Source organism: Cucurbita pepo, chromosome LG19 (assembly GCF_002806865.2).
Source record: "Cucurbita pepo subsp. pepo cultivar mu-cu-16 chromosome LG19, ASM280686v2, whole genome shotgun sequence".
Classification (NCBI taxonomy): Eukaryota; Viridiplantae; Streptophyta; class Magnoliopsida; order Cucurbitales; family Cucurbitaceae; genus Cucurbita; species Cucurbita pepo.
In genome coordinates, this window is record NC_036656.1 from 4,721,631 (window position 1) to 4,740,099 (window position 18,469).

Sequence of the window (18,469 nt, forward strand, 5' to 3'; positions counted from 1 at the left end):
GACTAGAAAAGAAATACAATTAAAAAAAATAAAAAAAATTAAATACTGAAATTTGAAAATTATTTATGAAATTTATTAAAAATTCAAATATAGAAAAAAACAAACCAATTTAGGAAAAAGTGAGAAAAAAATCATTTTTTAAAAAGAAATTAAATGATTATTAATAATAATTGTGAAAGTGTTTTTGAAAAGCTTTTTAAAATAGAATTTTATGTGAGTGAAAAGAACGGGGGAAATTCCGCACATGAACTGCACGGGACAGGAAAAAGACCGAAAGAATATGAATGTGAATTGACCAAAAAGCCCATACTATCTGCAATTTTGGTCGGTAAGACTGTATCGCTTCCCTGCGAAAGCCTGTTGTCTTCCCCGTTCCTATGGATTGAACAATTCCAGAAAAACCCAAAAAAATCGAGAAAAAAAAAACATCTAATTCAGAGAGAGAGAGAATTACTACGGTGATAATGGCTTCCTTCGTCGGCTAGGTTATCAGTTTGAGTTCCAGGTTTTTCTTCCCGACTGTTTTCATTGATTTTCTTTGATCCCGATTTTTCCTGTTATCGTATCTTCTCCATTATTTTAGAGATACAATTGTTGCGGGCGTTGTTTTAATTCATCGGCCATGTTGTGTGATATTTTTTTTTTTTTTTNTTTTTTTTTTTTTTTTTTTTGTTGCTACGATTTTGTTTGATGGGACTTGATTGCTAACCTCTTGCGTGGTGAATACTGAATTTTTTGATTTGATTGCCATTTTTTTTTTCAACTTTGTTGTGTTAATTTGAAAATGAGATTTTCTTCAGCTGAAATTTGTGCTGATTTTGTTATTAAACATGCGTATTCTTTCTGGGAACTGAAGGATTCAATTATTTTGTTTGAGCTGGTCTTTCTAGCCTTTGTTTCTGGTTGTGTAAGATTTGAGGTTTTGGAGGTATCCTAATGTCACGATGTCAATTGCTTAAGATAGTGAAAACTTCATGAAACTGGATGGTTCCTTAACCAAAATTATTCTTTCAACAATGTTTGGAGATCCCACTATGTTGTGGGTTATTGTTTACCAACTGCTTGTTGAATGGGGAGAGGTTGAATCTCTTCCCGCGGTCTCACAGCCACTGTACTGTTTGCTCCCTTCCTGTCACTCTCTCTATCTTTGTTAGCATTCGGTTTCTTTCACTTTCTAACATTTAACCGTGTCTTGTTCTCTGCTTTGGGTGACAGGATGGACTCGGTTTCAGGTTGTGAGGGTCCTGCCATTCTGCAGCTGCAGAATTGGAATCCTTCACAGCCTCAACTTAACCTCTCAGAGTATCGCGAAGCTTTTATCTCTCCTACAAGGTCAATTTTGTTATTGCATTCATACAAACATGAAGCGTTGCTTCTTCCTCTAGATACAGGTAAGTTGCCTTTTCTCCTCTCCTTAGATTTCCTCACTTGTTTTGATGTTTAATTATACACGCACAATAAAAAGGTACAAGGACAGAAATCTACACCTTAAAAGTATTATCTTATGAGTTTCTTGAAACCAAGTATTATTGAGTTCGACAGCTATCTAATAGGATTGGGGTGTGCAAAATGGTCTAGACACCCATTGGTATTTAATAAAATCAAACATAATGTCACGTCCATACAAAGATTTAGGAGGCTTTGTATCCTTCAATAAAATGCTCTTTACGATGCTTACAATTTTAATTCTATTGAATTGCGGGAGGTTCAACACTTCTTCACATATTTAGCTACCCAACCCCCTCGTTCTTGTTTTGCTTCTCCACAAGTTTTTAATTGTAATTTGTTATCATTTTGTTTGGATCTGCAGGGGACGACAGGTGTAGTGATGACTTCCCAAATAAATATGATATCGACTTAAAAGATTTGGGATCATCAGCTTTCTCAGAAGAAGCATCAACAACATCTAGGCAAGAAGATGCTGAAGGTGATGTACAATGCTCTAATAGATTGGCTGTCGACGTTGATAAGGATTCTCCTACCAAAAACAGATTTTCAAGGTCAAGTTGTAACAACTTCCTTGGTGATGTAAGTTCACTTGCTTGGGGGCTTTGTGGAGATTCCTATACGAAGCATGAAGATTCTTCTTTTAAGGAAATTTTATTTGTATCTGGAAATCATGGTGTCACTGCTCATGCCTTTTACCAGCCGAAGAAAGTTGTTGTGGAAGGTAAAAATATGGTGCAATCTGAATTTTGGAAAGGAAGGTGGGTGGAATGGGGACCTTCCCCAAGATTACCTCAAAATTTGGAGATTGAAGAACGTTCTGGTTTTTGTGAAACCTCTGGAAATGTTGACGAAAATGGGACTAATCAGAATGGGGAAATGTTACGCAGTTCTTGCTCTGAGTTTGAGAATGATGCCCTGTTGTCAGGAAATAGCGCATCTAAGAGATATTTACAATCATTTCTTGCTAAAGTTAAGACTGTTGAATTTGAAGATAACATTTGGACAATGTACCCGGAAAAAACGTCAGTTCCTTGCTTTACAAAGGTGGTTTCATTTAATATATTTAATTATAACCTGCCGCCACCAAATTCTGATGATTCTTTCGTCAATGAACAGAGTTGGCATGAAATAATCCTTGGAACACACAGTAATATGAGTCCAACTTCATTTGACACCCATTTTCTATCTGACATTTTATCCAACGTACTAGGCATTGGCATGAATAAATCATACAAATGTTCCAGAATATTTTCAAGTGATTCACATTTTTTAATTGGATTTGTTTTGAAGAGAATGGATACTGTATCTGTTGAAGAGGGTGCTGAAACTGAAAGCAGAAATGGTACTCTAATTCTTGTTGCTAGAGTTGGAAATTTGGGAATTAAGTGGGTGTCTTCTGTAAAATTTGAGAAAAGCCTATATATTACACCGGTGATGGAGTGGGCAGATTTTTGCTTTTCAAATGATTTTATCGTTTGTTTAAGTGACTCTGGTTTTATCTTCCTACACTCTGCTTTGTCTGGCAAGCATGTTGCATGTATTGATGTTTTACAGGCGTGTGGACTCAATCCTCAGTACTTGCATGAGAAACAAGATTTGCAAAGGAATCTAGTAGATCAAGTCCAAGATGATTTATCTTATAGACGTAGTTTTCATGAAAGAAGAAAGTTTAGAAGGTTATTATCTGATTCTCATTCCTCACGTTTTGCTGTGATTGATGCATCTGGTGTAATATATGTTGTTTCTGCTATTGAACATATGTTAGAGCATTGCCATGGATATGAAAATCTGTTTCCACATTCTCATGATTTCGAACTTGGGAGGTCTCTAGTTAGTTGGGAGGTTGGTGGTTATGATATAGGCTGTCAGAGGAACTATTCAGAGTCATTGGGGAATCATTCATGTAGGGATTTTTCCAAGAAAAATGAAGGTGCTTCACATTGGGGTAATACTAAATCTAATGTGCTTCAAAATATTAAGGACTCAAAGGTTTATAGGGGGAGAGGAGATAAGTGCTCTTGTTTAACTGCTTCTGCTTCCCTTTTAAAAGATCAGAAGTCCGAGGGAGGAGAATTACAATCTTGCACCATGCGAAAGATGTTTCTTTCCACTTGGAAAACTAATGAAGATGATTGTTTTGGCTTCTCTCCTATGGGACTTACGCAATACATTAAAAGATGTAACATGAGTGGCCAGAATATCTCTCAAGTTGTCCATTTTGATTTGCATCTGAAGTCTGAAGTCCATGATGATAGCTGCTTGAAATCCCAAATGATTTTTGTTGATGGAAGGAAAAAAGATATTGTTGGAGAAGCAGTTGGTTGCACTTCACAAGGATCTCTTTATTTGGTGACAAATAATGGTCTTTCTGTGGTTTTGCCTTCTGTTACCATTCCGTCAAATTCTCTACCTTCCGAGTATGTCGCTAGGTCGCAACCTGATATTATTCTTGGCACTGCTAATCAAGTAAAAGATTTGGAGCTTAAAGAATCCAAGTGTCCATGGTCACCCTGGCAAGTTGAAGTTTTGGATAGGGTCCTCCTATATGAAAGCATAGATGAGGCAGATCGCTTATGTTCTGAGAACGGTGAGAATAATGAACCATACATCCTGTTCATTATTGCAGTATTTCAGTTTATTTAATGAGAATGATCTTGATCTTAAGTACACCGAGTTCTACCTTAAGAACATGTCTTTATTTTGCTAAAATAAACTCATATTGACATCAATTGGCATAACTATAATAGCTATGTATCTAACAATGTTTAAGAAAATGATTATAAGAGACTATGTTTTCACCTGAGTTGGAAATGTATAACTTGAAGTACGGTGGACCTTAAATTTTTCGGGTATTGTGCCTGGAAGTTTCATTTTGGTTTTTCTACTTTCGAACTGTCTCAGAATTGAATTAGCTGTCTGTGGATTCTGTTGTGAAGACCGCATATTCTACAAGCAATTATATTGAGCATACAATTACAAAATATAACAGCAGTGATTTTTTTTTTCTTTTATAAATTTAATATGTAATAAGTGCTTTATCTAGTTTTTAATGGCAGTGTTAAGACATGGCAAATACTGGTTTCACTGTTTATACATGTTTATTTCAGGGTGGGACTTGAAAGTTGTGCGGATGCGTTGCTTTCAAATGGCATTGCACTATTTGAGATTTGATGAACTAGAGCGGTAAGATCCATTTCATGTTTCAATGTCTTTGTTGAATTAATGATCAAAACAGTGCTTGTGCACTGTTGTTATGCTGTCGCCAGTAGATTCTTCAGAGGTACTTGATTGAATTAAACAATTAATTTTGATAATCCTCAATTTATTTATTGAGAAAGAAGGAATTATTACTTGGGATCAGGGGCTGCAATGTAATTAAGAAGCATTCAAGAGCGAAGATATAAGGATCCTGGAATTTGTAGTTTTACTGGTCGTTGATTTAGAATTTGTTTGGAATGACTTTTTAAGAGTACTTTTAAGTGTAAAAAAATGTGTTTTTATGCATTTAGAAAGTCATTCCAAACACGTCCTTAACTTCGACTAGTTGAACATTATAATTTATGGCTTGGGTTTGAACCCAATTTAGGAGAGATATTTTGTATATACATCTGACACATTTTTATGATTTGCTAAAGTTGTCATAGAAGTCATTCTTGTTTTCTTTTCAATTTTATGATGGACAGATCTCTAGAAATGCTTGTGGATGTTGATTTGGAAGAAGAAGGAATTTTGAGATTACTCTTTGCTGCCGTACATCTGATGTTTCAAAAAGCTGGTAATGATAATGATATTTCAGCCGCTTCAAGGTATAAATCTATATTCATTTTCTCCATTCATCCTCTTAAGCACCATTTCCAATGTATTATGTTCCGAGCAATTTGTACACTAAATCAAAATAATCTAAAGAGAAAGTGTTGATCTTAAATCGGCATATCCTCTACCTGAAATATGAAACTTGGGAAAAAACCCTACTTGAACTTCAACTTAAGGACGAGAAAATATTTGAAGACAAAACCCTACTCGAACAAGGAACCTGCTGCAAGTGCAAAAAATTTAGACAGATCTCAATAATATTAGAAAGTTAGAAAAGTTCTCTAATATCTAAAAAGTTCGAGGGAGCTTCCAGTGCTCAGCATGGTATAAAGAGGAATTTCCTTTTGTAGAAAAATAGGAAAAACTTGCTCCACTTGGATCTTTAGAAAGGCAATCAGAATTCCTTTCATAATCTGAATTTAAAATTTTAATATCGAAGATCAGATTCCAAGTGATGACGAAACATAATGCTTATAGCATCAATTAGATATGGAATTTCCAATTGGGGTTTCGGTATTTCTAAAATGTAAAATCCTCTTAAGTATTGATCGTTGGTTGATAGAAAGAGTAGAAGACATGTTCCACATTTTTATGGTCCTTTTCCCATTATAAACATATAAGCAAAGCCGCTTATCAATTGGTTGGAGCTGTATGTAACTGCATGTCTCAGTTGCAGTTGGCTCTGGCTGCAGCTTTCAACCATGTCCTTTACAACACTTGAGCTATCAGCTAGATCTCTACATCCATCAAGCAACTATTTTGGGTGTATGACCATCTAATCCACCATCTTCAGAAGATTATGAAGTTCTTATTTAGTGGGATAGCAATTTGAGAGTTATTTGCTTGGATAAATAAACAGCTCCCTATGTTCCACTTTACGAAGACACAGTGAAATTTTGGGTTGGAGATAGTGAAAGAAAATCCTCAGACTCTAATATGTTTCACTTGTAATCTTTCCGCTTGAGTTGTTATAGTTATGTATGTGGGTAGTGTATTGAGTGAGGGTAGGGAGGTCAGGGAGTCTGTTTGGGAGATTGAAGTATCAGTAGGGAAACTGTAGGAGGGAGGGAGATTTGACCGTTAGTTGAAAATAAACTTTTGAGCAGTCATCGGTGAAGAGTGAGAGGCCCAGACCTCTCATAAAGCTTGGGAACTCTTGCTTGCAACAAGACTCCAAGTTGATGAAAATGAACTCTTGCCAATTAGCTTGATTATATTGTCCTAAATTGATGAAAAATCATGTCTATTTTGTGCCTGCACGCACTTGTTTTATTCTCTTAAAATCTCTACCTTTTTGAGTTCATATTTATTATGTATTCTTTTGTTTGTTTTATTGAGTGTGCGAACAAAATTTTTGCAAGCTAATATTTAGTAGGTCTACTTGATGAAATGTTTGATATTTTTTTAAGAAAATAAGAACAAGAGTCTTATCTGGAAAAGCCTAGACAAAATAACAGCCTTGGAACGAACTACAAAAGTATTCCTATGGTAATTGCTTGATGATCGATGTTGGTTTGTTTTCCTATCAATTTGGAGATGCTAAAGAAGTAAATATTGATTGTATGCATGGTGTCAGTTGTAACTTAATATAGTATCCCAATTTGGGTGAAAAACTTAATTTATGTATTATGCCATATCCTTCTTTTTCCTTTAGGGTTTGTACAACCATTTAATTTAGAAGGGTTCTTGTCTGATCAAAACTTGACTGTTTTAAAGATGCTTATATAATATATATGTATACACAACTACATGATCATTTTAATTTTATGTTGCAGTTGTCATCATATTACAAACTTTTAAATTCTAAAACCTCTGTTCTTTACATTTGTTTCTTGTTAAAAAAGAAAAAACCCCTCTGTTCCTTGTAACAAGTAAAGACAGATAAAAACCTTACTTCTGAACTTACGTGAAATGAGTTTCATTTGTAGGCTTCTTGCACTTGGGACACACTTTGCGACCAGAATGATTCATCGATATGGGATGGCTGAGTTCAAGAGAAATGCTACTACTTTTAATGACTTTAGTAGCGGCCAAGAAATTTCCATTCTCCCGCATCTTCCTTTTCAAAAGCAAAATGTATCGGAGCATTCAAGAAAACTTCATGAGATGTCTCACTTTTTGGAGATAATAAGAAATCTGCACGGCCATCTTAGTTCGAAATTCAAGAGGCCAAGTCAGGAATTGGTATGTTTATATTGATATTATGTGAATTTATATTCATTGAAGCAGTAATAATTTATTTGAACATTGGATTTTATAGGTGGTGGGGGAGGTATCTGACCAAACCAGTCTATTGCTGGATGAACCACAGCTTGTTTCTACAGATATAATACCATTGGGGAGTACAAGTCAATATGAACTGTCATTTCCTTCAAATGATTTGAACTCTAACGTTGTAGATGGTCTTGCTATCATGCCCATGGTTTCCGGATCCCAGTTCAATTCAGAAGATTTAGATGAAGACTCGGCTGTTGTACCACAAGGAGTCCTGGAAAAGAAAGTTGTTCCCTTGGAGAATCCTAACCAGATGATTGCACGTTGGAAGTCGGATAAGTTGCCACTTAAAAATGTGGTTAAAGATGCTCTTCTCTCTGGCCGTCTTCCTTTGGCTGTTCTTCAACTGCACATAAATCATTTGAGAGAATTAATTGAAGAGAACGAACCTCATGATACATTTTCTGAAATTCGTGACATTGGAAGAGCTATTGCTTATGATCTCTTCTTAAAGGTAGTTTCAGCAACTTTTCTCCTGTTTGTGTATCCATATTTTCTTAACAGCATGTTTATGTGTTGCACAGGGTGAGACTGGGCTTGCCATTGCTACGCTGCAGAGGCTTGGAGATGACATTGAAGTTAGCCTCAAGCAATTGTTGTATGGTACAATTAACAGATCTTTTCGAGTGGAAATTGCTGCGGAGATGAAAAAATATGGTTATCTGGGGCCATTTGACCAGAGGATGATGGATAGAATATTACATATTGAGGTATCAATCACTTTTGTTGCGTCCATTTTGAGTCAGTTCAAATTAAAATCTTAATTCTTTTTTATCCATTTGGAACTAAAGTATGCTCTTTTCTGCACTTCTTTATAAATGGGGGAATGGATTAGAGGCTCTACCCAAGCAGTAATTTCTGGAAAACATTTCTGAGCAGGCAGAAAGCAAATATGGGATTCCCATCAAGTTCTAACAGCCCAGGAGAAAATGAATTGAGGACATTACGTTTCCATTTAATCAACAATACTTTCATTGACTGTGGTGAGGTTGATGGTGTGGTTTTAGGTTCGTGGCCCAATGCCAATGAGAGCTCTTCTGTCGTGGAGACCACTGAAGATAATGCTCATATAGGATATTGGGCTGCCGCTGCCATTTGGACAAACACGTGGGATCAGCGAACAACTGATCGTGTAAGTCATGTTTAACTTCTCTGGTACAACCACCTGTTTTATGTGAACCCGATTCCTTTGAAACAATGAATCTGCATTAATATTTCCTTGCTTCAAAATCTGTTTGCAAGAATTAATGGATAGTGATCGGGTATATAGGTTTCCTGTGGCTACTGCACTAATATTGAATTGGCTGCCACGATTCAGCTTTTAGTTAATGGGTGATTAATTTTGGGAGCTAAATACGTCCTAAATAAGTCTCTTGCACCTTATGCTTTCATGTATCAAATGTAAAGGATTACACAGTTGCTTTCGAATATAATTCATGCAGTTCATTTAAGGTTTTTTTTTTTTTTTAATTTATAAAAATTTAATAAAAAGAAACAAACTTTTAGATGAAAATTTAATATATCCACTCTAACCTACAGCCGACTGGATGACAGCCAATTTGAGAGGGCCAAGCTTTGCATCTCTCTCAGAATCTTTTGCTACTTGTACCCCCGGTCTAGAACAACCTAGTCTTGTCTAGTCATAATTTCATAGACCTATGGAGGTTACAATCCCGAATAACTAGTTTGTGGAAGTTACATGAGTTGCATTCATCTTTTTACCCCTCCCAGAATATACTTTTGTAATTGGTGGTCTAACTGATAGCTGAGCTAAAATCTAACACTAGTAAGTGAACAGCAAAGGACAGCAAAAGAAGGGGAAATAACATCAAGACTCCCTTGCATCCCCCTTTATCCTAAGATCCATAAGTTATGTAAACGACCCCCACAGTGCACCTGAATCTTCGTTTCAGTGCCTAATATTGATATTGGAGCGCCTATCTGATGAAGCTTGTAGGAATTGGAGTTCTTGTCATAGCTCAGGCTCTATTGCCAGCCCCTGTGTCTAGTCTTCTTTTTTGTTTTTCACTTCTTCAACTGCTGTGGTTTAAACTGTACTATCTAGGTCCATTTATATCTCTGATAAAAAAATCATAGACTGCATGAATTTCGCTCCTCTCCTTTCTTATCACCCCCACACCTGTACCCAAATATGGTCAGATTGATCCACTTTGTTTTTGTTGTCCAGTTGCGTTTGATGTGGGATATTAACTGGTTTATATTACATCTTTCTTTGTACAGATATTACTGGATCAATCTTTGGGTAATGGTATCCATGTAGCATGGGAATCTCAACTTGATTACCATATATGCCATAATAACTGGGATGGAGTATCAAGACTTCTCGATATGATTCCTGATGCTAATATTTTGGATGGGAGCCTCCAAGTAAGCTTAGATGGTCTACAGTCAGCTTCAGCAGTTGGGTGCAACAGAGAGTCTACTTTTTACAGCAACTACTTATATCCTCTAGAAGAGTTAGATGCTGTTTGCTTGTACATTCCCAACGTCAAAATTTTCAAATTTTCAGCTAATATTATGTGCTCCAAATTGTTGGGCATGCTCTTGGAGGAGAAGCTTGCAAGGCATTTTATATTTCTGAAGGAATATTGGGAAGGCTCAATGGAGCTGGTACCTCTTCTTGCCCGTTCTGGCTTCATTATACACAGACTTGATGAGATTGCTTCTATGGATGACCACATCAGCAGTTCAGTTGATCAAAGATCTTCAAACAAGGGCGGGGCATATTCTGTTGATTCTGTGCAAGCATTGTATAAAGTTTTCATACATCACTGTTCACAGTATAACTTGCCTTTTCTTCTCGACCTTTATCTGGACCATCATAAACTGGTTATTGATAATAATTCAGTTCATTCACTACTGGAAGCTGCGGTAAGTATCAACACATTCAGTCAGTGTGGCTTCTTATTTCTATATTTCCTGATTTTATTTAATAGCCATCATTCATCTTTCGTCTGTTGCTTCTTACATATTTAAAGTAGCTTATGTGAGTGAGTGAGTTTGACAGTTTAAGGGATGAGTTCGTAGCAAGTGAGAGTCAGAGATAAATGAGGGAAATTTTTGTGGGATTCATGTTGATCTTGGCTCGAGCCAGCTAAGCCCAATTTATTGTATTTTTCATTTGCTTTATTTTATATTTACCCTACAAGTTACTCTTTTTGCTTTAGATACTTCTGTTTTGAGTCCTTTTTGACCATAGAACATGGAGTCTGGTTAATTGAAAAAAGTAGCTGAAAATAAACTGTAGAATAGACTCACAACCTATTTTTAGAAACACAAGAAGATTAACCTTCTGTCGTTATCACAATTGGGTAATTTCTTTTGAAGGCTATGTTTGTGGTTATTTTTAATGAAATACGTATTTGACAATATTTTAGATTACTAAGCAGCCCACTCAAATTTCCCTCGCTTCAGCATAGTGATTAAGTCTTGCCAAGATATCCCAGGAGTACAATTTCTGTTTACATGAAGCTGGAATGCTGGCATTTTAGTCATTTTGGTGGGACCATCAGTTGTCTTATATTCCTGTTCAACTTCTACACCTTACTATATTTTCAAAAAAAAAAAAAAAAAAAAAAAAANAAATTCCCCTGTTTTGTTTGTGCCAAATCTCAGCCTTCCATCTCCTTTGCATAAATCACAACCAACGGATTTTTCTATATTTAAAAAAAAAAAAAAAAAAAAAAAAAAATCTTTGCATTGAATTTATTTTACATTTGTTGTTAATTATGGTGAATCACGTTAGGTTGCTTCTGAGACAATGTGCCTCACTCACAGAGGCGAACTTATTACTATTTTCCTCATGACCTTAATATATCAGACATTCCTTCGAGTATCCTTTGATTTTGCCTATTAACACTCTTTAAAATTTAGTTTGTATGCTCGTCTTTTGCCCTCTATTCTTATGGTGTGCTGATGTAGGGAGATTGCCATTGGGCAAGATGGCTACTTCTGTCGAGGATCAGGGGCTGCGAATACGATGCATCATTTTCTAATGCTCGCTCAATAATGCCACTGAATTTAGTTCATGATCCCAACCTCAGTGTTCGGAATATTGAAGAGATTATTTCCACTGTTGCTGACATTGCTGAAGGTGGGGGAGAAATGGCAGCCCTAGCAACTCTAATGTATGCTCCTTCCCCAATCCAAGATTGTTTAAATAGCAGTGGTGTAAACAGACATAGTAGCTCGTCAGCCCAATGTACTCTTGAAAACCTCAGGCCAGTCCTGCAACGATTCCCTACATTGTGCCGTGCCCTAGTTACATCGGCTTTCCAGCAAGATACAACTTGCAATTTTTTGGGTCCAAAATGGAAGAATGGTTAGCTTCTCCTCCTCCATTTTGAACTTCTTGTGCTGAAGCTTCATTGTAATTTTCACTCTGTCATTATTTCTGCACTCGAGTGTTTAATCAGTTCACAATTCATTGTTTCTGCATTTCAGCGTTATCTGAATATCTACATTGGCGTAACAGCACCATTTTTTCTGCTGGACGTGATACTTCACTTTTACATATGCTACCATGCTGGTTTCCCAAGGCAGTTAGGAGATTGCTTCATCTCTATGTCCAGGTTTCATTCTCTATCCTTTTAACAACCCATGCATTTTGTCATCATTCTGAACTAAATGATTCAATGAATTAACAGACAGTAGATTAGAAATGTATCCACTTTTTAAATTTTACTGGAGATTAGAATGGATGGACTTTGAATGCTTACTACTCCTTTCCATAGACACTTAACCACTTGATGATCTTTCTTGTACTCCACACTAATCAAAATAAAATGCGTCAGTCCACTTGCTATCCACAGAAGGGTCGGACAAGCTTTGAACCATAGAACCTTCTTATGTTCATTGATTATTCATTTCTATCCACACTATTTCTTTGTATTAGCACTCTTCACTCAAGTGAATCATAAAATTTTCTTTTTTCTGAAATCAATCATTAGCCTTTTGTCATTGGCTAGCTGGCTCCTGTTTTATACGCAAGATTAGCTACTCATTTAAGTTAATAAACAGCTTGTTAGACAGCTGTTCAACTGAACTAACAACTAACGATGCAGTTATGATAATCGAAATTGTGTTACAGTTCAGTTAGCGTCCTGCAGCAAATTACCCTAAGATTTAGGGATGTTACTTCTAAAAGTCGAGGCTCAGATTTTTGTATATGCTTTATGTTTGTGCAAATTCTATCACAGGGTCCTCTTGGATGGCAATCAATTTCAGGTTTGCCAACGGGGCAAGCATTATGGGAGAGGGATGTATATTTTTTTATGAATGATGATGAACATTCTGAAATCAGTCCAATCTCTTGGGAAGCAGCCATACAGAAGCACATTGAAGATGAATTATATGATTCATCTCTCAAGGTATGTCCAACTATAGGTTATATGTATATTCTTTGAATTTCTCGGCAGCTACTTCAGTAATTGGCCTCTATTTTCCCTTTTGAACTTATACAAGATTTCTTTAACCTTATATGGTTCTTATTCTCCGAAATTTCTCAATTGTTTTCTCTTTGTTATCACGCAAAGTAGAAAGAAGTATTTTGTTGAGGGAAGCATTTATTCCACATGAAAGTGCTCCCTTATCTCCCCTGGCTATATGATAAATTTTGAAAAATATTGTAAAATAGATTCCTAATTCTCAACTGCACTGCATATTACTATGTAAAATAGATTCCTAATTCTCAACTGCACTGCATATTACTATCTGGCAATGTGAATTAGGAATCTTCTTGCTTTATAGTATATTTCAAAATTTATCATGTGCCAGGGGAGATAAGGGAACACTTCCGTAAGGTATTGTTTCCTCCCAATTATTGAGAATAGATGATTGTCATTGCCTGTTTATATAAAGATACCATATATGTTGTGTTATCTGGTAGTTGGAAGTTTTATTTGTTAAATGTCTTACATTAATGTGCTGTTTTTATCAAAAAATATTACTAGTTATTTTTAAAAGCTCAAGAGAGTCCTGTGGATTTCCTAAAACTTTCCTAACATCTAACCATTATCGATGAAGGGTGAAACAGATTCTATTTCTTTTCTGTTTACATGATGCATTTTGTCTCTCAGATAAACTCTCGATCTTTAAACTTGTACACGATTAGTAATTGTTGAAAAACAATTGATGATGTTATGGGTGCAGATCCCTTGATAAAACCCCCATACATTGCAGGTGTCATGATGCTTTTACATTGCCCAAAGAATTAAACGGCCTAGCTCATCCATCAAAATCATATTAAATGTCTTAGTTATCTTGACAGATCCTCAATCTCGCCAATCTTGTTTATTTTTTCTGTTATATTATTTTACGGTTTACTGTCTCATCTAATACACGTTGCCACATTTTGTAATGCGGAGTCTATCAGTATATAATTGTTGGCGTTATTGGTAGACGCATGTGTGCTTCCTTTAAGCCATACACTCAGCTCAGCTAATCTATTGCCTTTAGGAAACTGGACTTGGGCTTGAGCACAACTTGCATCGTGGACGTGCATTATCAGCTTTTAATCATCTTCTTGTTGCTAGAGTTCAGAAATTGAAATCAGAGATTCAGTCAGGTTCAGCAATTGGACAATCAAATATACAGTTGGATCTACAGACACTTTTTGCGCCTTTGACACCAATGGAACAATCTCTTCTTTCTTCGGTAAGGATTTATTATCATTTTCTTTTCCGTTATAATAGGCAATGATTATTATTGTAACACAGCAATCAAACACTAAGGGGATAAGGTAAATGTCAAATCTACAAAAAAAGAACATCATGGAGGACAGAAAGGATCAAAAGAAGTGTCAAAATCTAAAGATACAAAATTGTTTGATCAATAAATAAGTGAAATGTTTAATTCTTTTCTAAGTGACTTCAACATCGTCAACTTCTGACTTAAACATTCTCATATTACGTTTTTTTAATAAAAGAAACAAGCTTAAAGCATTAGCACAAAGCAGAGCAAAGAGAACAGTCTAAGAGGCAGGGGAAGAGAAAACCCCCACCCAAAAGCTCATATTTCTTTTCAATTGATAAATAATCTAACGATTATGAAAATGACATGTTTTCAGAAAGTTCTCTTTCTGGGCATCCTTCCAAAGAAAAGCATTCCAACTTAATGATCAATAAATCTTTGTAAGATGTTGCACACTGGAAGGATGATTCAAACTGCAACTTGTGGAAGTCGTTACAATGAAACAAAATGGTTTGCCGATTCTCTACTCATGCTCAAATGACTCACTGAGGTCCTTAATCATTTTTTCAATGATCCAATTAAATACCATTTTACTTAATTTTCTTATAAAACCATCTTTCTCTAATCTTTTTACTTGTCCTTCACTTTTTCTTTATTTTTGTCTGATAACTGCTGCATCCATGATTTCTTTTCGTTATTATTTTGCCTTTTCTTTTGGCCCTCCAAGAGTCCCCTTATCATCGAGAGTTATTTTAAAATCAAGGATCCACTCTCCTCGAGATGAAGGAAAGACTGATAGCTTATTCGATGTCCATAGAATCTTTCGAACTTACTTTAGGACTATAGGTAACCAATCAAAATCTATGCTGGTTTGATTAATTATGTTCCTAGGAGAGCAGGAGGATTTAAACAGCAGATTTCAATCTCCTTGGGAAATTAACCTATAAATTATTGGGCATATTCCTTTTTGGGGTAACACTAGATCTATCCATTCCTGGACCAGGTTGCTAAAATTTCCAACCAGCTTACCCACCTCTGACAACTACAGGCTCCTTCCAGTCATTCTAATATTCGTAAATTCTTTTAATTATACTGTTGATACTTTTCCTTGACAAATAGTTGACTCAATTAATTATGCAAAGTTTAACTGTTTTACTTGAGTTTGTAAAAATTGCTCCACACTTGATTTTCAGGTTATTCCACTTGCCATTACGCATTTTGAGAACTCCGTGTTAGTTGCCTCATGTGCTTTTCTCCTGGAGCTAGGTGGTTTGTCTGCCAGTATGCTCCGTGTAGATGTAGCAGCTTTAAGACGAATATCGACATTTTACAAGTCTGGGCAATCCTTTGAGAATTTCAGGCAACTTTCACCTAAGGGTTCTGCTTTTCACCCAGTACCCTTAGAATCTGATAAAATAGAGACTCTTGCTCGAGCTCTGGCTGATGAGTATCTGCACCAGGAAAGCTCAAGTGTCAATGAGCCAAAGGGCACTTCTGATCCAGCACCTCCAAAACGTTGTTCACAGGTGCTTTTGTTTGTCCTACAGCATTTGGAAGAGGTTAGTCTTCCCCACATGGTCGATGGAAATTCATGTGGATCGTGGTTATTATGTGGTAAAGGTGATGGGACTGAGCTAAGAAATCAGCAGAAAGCTGCAAGCCATCACTGGAATTTAGTTAGAGTCTTTTGTCGGATGCATAGGATTCCTCTAAGTTCGAAATATCTTGCTTTGTTAGCAAGAGACAATGACTGGGTATTCTCCTTCAGTCTATATTAATACTGAACTAATTTTCTCAACTGTGACGATTCACATTCTGATTCAATGTCTCTTATATTTGAAAGGTTGGATTTTTAACTGAGGCTCATGTTGGCGGGTACCCCTTTGACACAGTAATCCAAGTAGTGAGTCCTGTATATTTATTAATTTGAGTAGTCACTTATTAAATCTCTTATCCTTATGTTACATCTTTTCTTCCATTTTATTTCTCTCTAGGCATCAAAAGAGTTCAGTGATCCACGTCTCAAAATCCATATATTAACGGTATTGAAGTCTGTACAGTCGAGGAAAAGCCCTGGCCCTTCATCATACTCCGACACTGAAGAGAAAAAAGGTCAAACCACCATTTTAGATGGAAGTATGTATATTCCTGTTGAGCTCTTTACCATTTTAGCTGAATGTGAGAAAAAGAAGAACCCGGGAAAAGCTCTCTTGATAAAGGCAGAAGAGTTGTCCTGGTCTATTTTGGCAATGATTGCTTCTTGCTTCCCAGACGTCTCTCCATTATCCTGTCTTACTGTTTGGCTAGAAATTACAGCAGCAAGGTGACGATCAATTGTTCATTTTGGAAATGAAATATATAGATAGTTAGTATCTTACTTGGAAGTATACCATTAGTTTTAAGTTGTTATTTCATTGCTTTTATGCGAGTATTATATTTATATATGTTCAGTTATTATTATCCTTTTCTTGTTATTGATTTTTTTCATTCTAAGTAGGATATTTACAAATACCAAGCCGAAGATCTTTTCTGATTCTGAGTTATATACAGGGAAACTACATCCATTAAGGTAAATGATATTGCTTCCCAGATAGCAGAAAATGTCGGGGCAGCAGTAGAAGCTACCAATACCTTGCCAGCTGGGTGTAGATCATCTGCATTTCATTACTGCCGGAAAAATCCCAAACGAAGGCGAACCATGGATTCCGTTTCTGATGATCCATCAGTTATAGCGATATCTGATAATTTCAGTGCTTCACGTGCATCAACTAATGTTCCAGGTGACTCTATTGTCAAGGAAGAAGGAAAGATAGTTCAGGAACCCCAACGGATTTCTGTTTCATATGATTCAGATGAAGCACCATCATCTTTGTCCAAGATGGTTTCTGTGCTTTGTGAACAGAAACTATTCTTGCCTCTGTTGAGGGCTTTTGAGATGTTCCTTCCTTCATGTTCCCTGCTACCATTCATCCGTGCACTTCAGGTTAACCGTTTAGTCCCATATGATCCCCACTCCTTTCCTTCATAAAATTTCTTTGAATTTTCTTTAAACAAATCATCTACTGATACAAAGTTAATCGTTCATTAGGCATTTTCACAAATGTGTTTAGCTGAAGCTTCAGCACATTTAGGTTCATTTTCTGCACGAGTTAAGGATGAAGCAATCTATTCTCATGCAAATGTTGAGGGAGAAGAAAATACTGGGACATCATGGACTGGGTCGACTGCTGTCAAGGCTGCCAATGCGGTACTGTCTGTTTGTCCATCTCCATATGAAAGAAGATGCCTACTGAAACTTCTAGCTGCAACTGATTTTGGTGATGGAGGATTTTCTGCCTCATATTATCGACGACTTTATTATAAAATCAATTTAGCAGAGCCTTTATTACGTATAGATGATGGGCTGCACCTTGGAAATGAGGCTCTAGATGATGCATCACTTTTATCAGCGCTCGAAAATAATAGACATTGGGAGCAAGCACGCAATTGGGCAAAGCAACTGGAAGCTAGTGGGGGTTCTTGGAAATCAGCTAGTCATCATGTCACGGAAACTCAGGTATTCTAGCATAAAGTTCCTGGTTGACTTTTTGATCATGTTGCAAGTTATTCTTCTTATTGGTAGTCAAACTAAATAGAATACTTCTCATTTGTATACTTTATGATTGCAACGCTAAATATTCATAATCAGCCAATAGTTTTTGGTTTGAATTGGGGTAACATTTTGTACAAGTATTGCTAAGACTTGTAAGAGACAGGATATTTGTCTGCTAAGATGAGAAATATACCATATTTGGCATGGCTGCTTCAATACCTAGAAGTGTCTTTGGCGCTGTAAGCTTTATATGCGAATTGATTGTATTAGTTGTATTATTCACAGAGAAAAACTTAAAAAGAACTGTTTTCTTCGTTCTACTCACTTTCTATTAGCTATATTAGACAATGTGAGGATTGTAGATTTAAATGAAGTTCCCCATTTTGTTCAAGTTTGTGTTGTTTCTATTTCACTTCATGTGGGACTCTTTTTTTAACCTTCAAAATTCATGGTCAGCTGTACAATTTCCTCGAGTTTATCATCATTTCTGCTGCGAACTAAAACTCATGGTAAAGTATAGCTAGTATAACGAACTTGAAGAAGTGGCTTAATGTTCAGAAGACTTAAAATATTTGTTGCGTTCATGTTATCCTGTGGGTTGGGGGGGGGGGGGGGGGGGGGGGGGGGGGG

The 18,469-nt window shown here is 36.3% G+C and overlaps 1 protein-coding gene across 2 annotated transcripts in view; it reads left to right on the plus strand.

Annotated features, from left to right (window-relative positions):
* The first annotated feature begins 282 nt into the window (after window positions 1–282).
* The window catches only part of LOC111782046, a 23,015-nt gene continuing 4,828 nt past the window's right edge, over window positions 283–18,469 (plus strand). The window contains exons 1-19 of one of the 2 annotated variants that reach the window (XM_023662812.1): window positions 283–505; window positions 1,216–1,391; window positions 1,811–4,036; window positions 4,557–4,632; window positions 5,133–5,255; window positions 7,191–7,446; window positions 7,523–7,990; window positions 8,061–8,246; window positions 8,372–8,668; window positions 9,778–10,428; window positions 11,479–11,878; window positions 12,001–12,128; window positions 12,756–12,926; window positions 14,014–14,211; window positions 15,441–16,001; window positions 16,091–16,150; window positions 16,242–16,570; window positions 16,798–17,230; window positions 17,336–17,803. In XM_023662812.1, the coding sequence (XP_023518580.1) occupies window positions 1,217–1,391; window positions 1,811–4,036; window positions 4,557–4,632; window positions 5,133–5,255; window positions 7,191–7,446; window positions 7,523–7,990; window positions 8,061–8,246; window positions 8,372–8,668; window positions 9,778–10,428; window positions 11,479–11,878; window positions 12,001–12,128; window positions 12,756–12,926; window positions 14,014–14,211; window positions 15,441–16,001; window positions 16,091–16,150; window positions 16,242–16,570; window positions 16,798–17,230; window positions 17,336–17,803 (7,206 nt within the window). In that variant the 5' untranslated portion in view covers window positions 283–505; window position 1,216. The remainder of the gene's footprint in view (window positions 506–1,215; window positions 1,392–1,810; window positions 4,037–4,556; window positions 4,633–5,132; window positions 5,256–7,190; window positions 7,447–7,522; window positions 7,991–8,060; window positions 8,247–8,371; window positions 8,669–9,777; window positions 10,429–11,478; window positions 11,879–12,000; window positions 12,129–12,755; window positions 12,927–14,013; window positions 14,212–15,440; window positions 16,002–16,090; window positions 16,151–16,241; window positions 16,571–16,797; window positions 17,231–17,335; window positions 17,804–18,469) is intronic. The other variant, XM_023662814.1, reaches the window with a different exon arrangement.